We start from the raw sequence: 1,472 nt of genomic DNA, 5'->3' as shown, positions 1-1,472 counted from the left end.
CAGAGGGAGCTGGAAGAGAGGAGGACATATAACTGAGGAGCCTGCACTCATGGAAGAAAACTTCTGTGAAGTGCAAATGGTTTCCATGAGAAGCACTTGCTCCTTCACCTTTCCAGAGCCCCTGGGCAGGGAGGAGAGAGCTGTCAGGGTTATCCAGTTGGGTCACATGAGTTCTCAGCCCCCATTGCTGCCCAGCCAACCAAAATAAATTCCAGATGATTAAAAGAGTTAAACCATGGGAAGCAAGGAAGAAGTGCTGAGGAATTTTTATCAGTACTCTCTGGATACAGAATTCAAGTCAAAACTGGTGGAAGAAATCACAGAGGAAAAGCTTGAGAGGTCTGTCTGCATAAAGATGTAAATAAAATTGTTAATGAATTAAAAAAGAGATAACCAACAGGTCCCTCCCTGGGTTGCTGTTGGGCTAGCTGTGGGCCTGCCTATAGCTGCTCAGCACTGAGTTCTGTGCTCACAAGTGAAGAGGCTGGGTTCTTCCTGAGGTTCTTGACTTTCTGAGGGGTGTGGTTCAAGCTCACAACTAAGTTCCTCACACCTCTTGACACTGTTTTGCAAATATTTCCTCCCAGTCAGTGGTTTGCCTTAACAGTGTTTTTTTAATAAGTCTAATTTATCAGTTTTTCTTTTATGATTCATACTTTTTATGTCCTAAGAAATCTTTGCCTAACCTAAAGTCACAAAGATTTTCTCCTCTGTTTCCTTCGAAAAGGTTTATAGTTTTAGTTATGGCATTTAGTTCTATAATCCATTTTGAGTCTGTGTATGTCTGATGCAAAATATAGAATGAAGGTATTGTCTTGCATGTGGATATCTGATCAGTCTAAGTACCCTTTCTCCATTGAATTGCCTTGGTAACTGTTGAAAATCAGTTGTTTCTTATGTGTGGATCTATTTCTCATGCCTTTTGTTTGACAGGCTCTGCCAGACCACGAGGATGAAATCCCAGAGACAGTGCGGACTGTTCAGCTCATTAAAGATCTGGCTAGGGAGATCCGCCTGGTGGAAGTAAGAAGCATGGGAACAGGGGAGGCATTGGAAAAGGGCTTAAGACTCAAGTGGCAGGTAGCTCAGCTACTCAGGCTTTTGTAGCTGGCGTGGGAGCTCAGGGGAAGGATTGAGAAGACCCCACCAAGGACCCTATTCATTCATTTAAATAATTATTCTGTGCCTCAAGTATGCCACATGTTGGGTTAAGTGCTTAGGACACATAAATAACTACAGTGCCTGCCCACAAAGAACTCACAATCTAGTAGAGTACCCTGGGCAAAGTTAACCTGTCTGAGCCTGTTCCTCATCCCTAAAGCAGCTATAGCTAATAACTACTGAGGGATTGTTAAGAGGATTGAATAAGGTAATATAGATTGAGCACAAAGTATAAGACTGGGCAGATAGTGGGTGCTCAATAAATTCTGATGGTGGGTCATGTGATTGTGGGTGGTGGAGGTCATAGTAGT

At 43.0% G+C, this 1,472-nt stretch overlaps 1 protein-coding gene across 4 annotated transcripts in view; it reads left to right on the top strand.

The window, feature by feature from the left end:
* PHF8 (PHD finger protein 8) overlaps positions 1 to 1,472 on the top strand; it is a 103,202-nt gene that overhangs the window by 55,751 nt on the left and 45,979 nt on the right. For all 4 annotated transcript variants that reach the window (XM_010845879.1, XM_010845878.1, XM_010845877.1 and 1 more), the window contains exon 11: positions 934 to 1,023. In XM_010845879.1, the coding sequence (XP_010844181.1) occupies positions 934 to 1,023 (90 nt within the window). The remainder of the gene's footprint in view (positions 1 to 933; positions 1,024 to 1,472) is intronic.

The sequence above is a fragment of the Bison bison genome, unplaced genomic scaffold, assembly GCF_000754665.1.
Source record: "Bison bison bison isolate TAMUID 2011002044 unplaced genomic scaffold, Bison_UMD1.0 scf7180017864227, whole genome shotgun sequence".
Lineage (NCBI taxonomy): Eukaryota > Metazoa > Chordata > Mammalia > Artiodactyla > Bovidae > Bison > Bison bison.
Note: the sequence above shows the minus strand (reverse complement) of the source record. Positions and strands in the feature narration are given on the sequence as shown.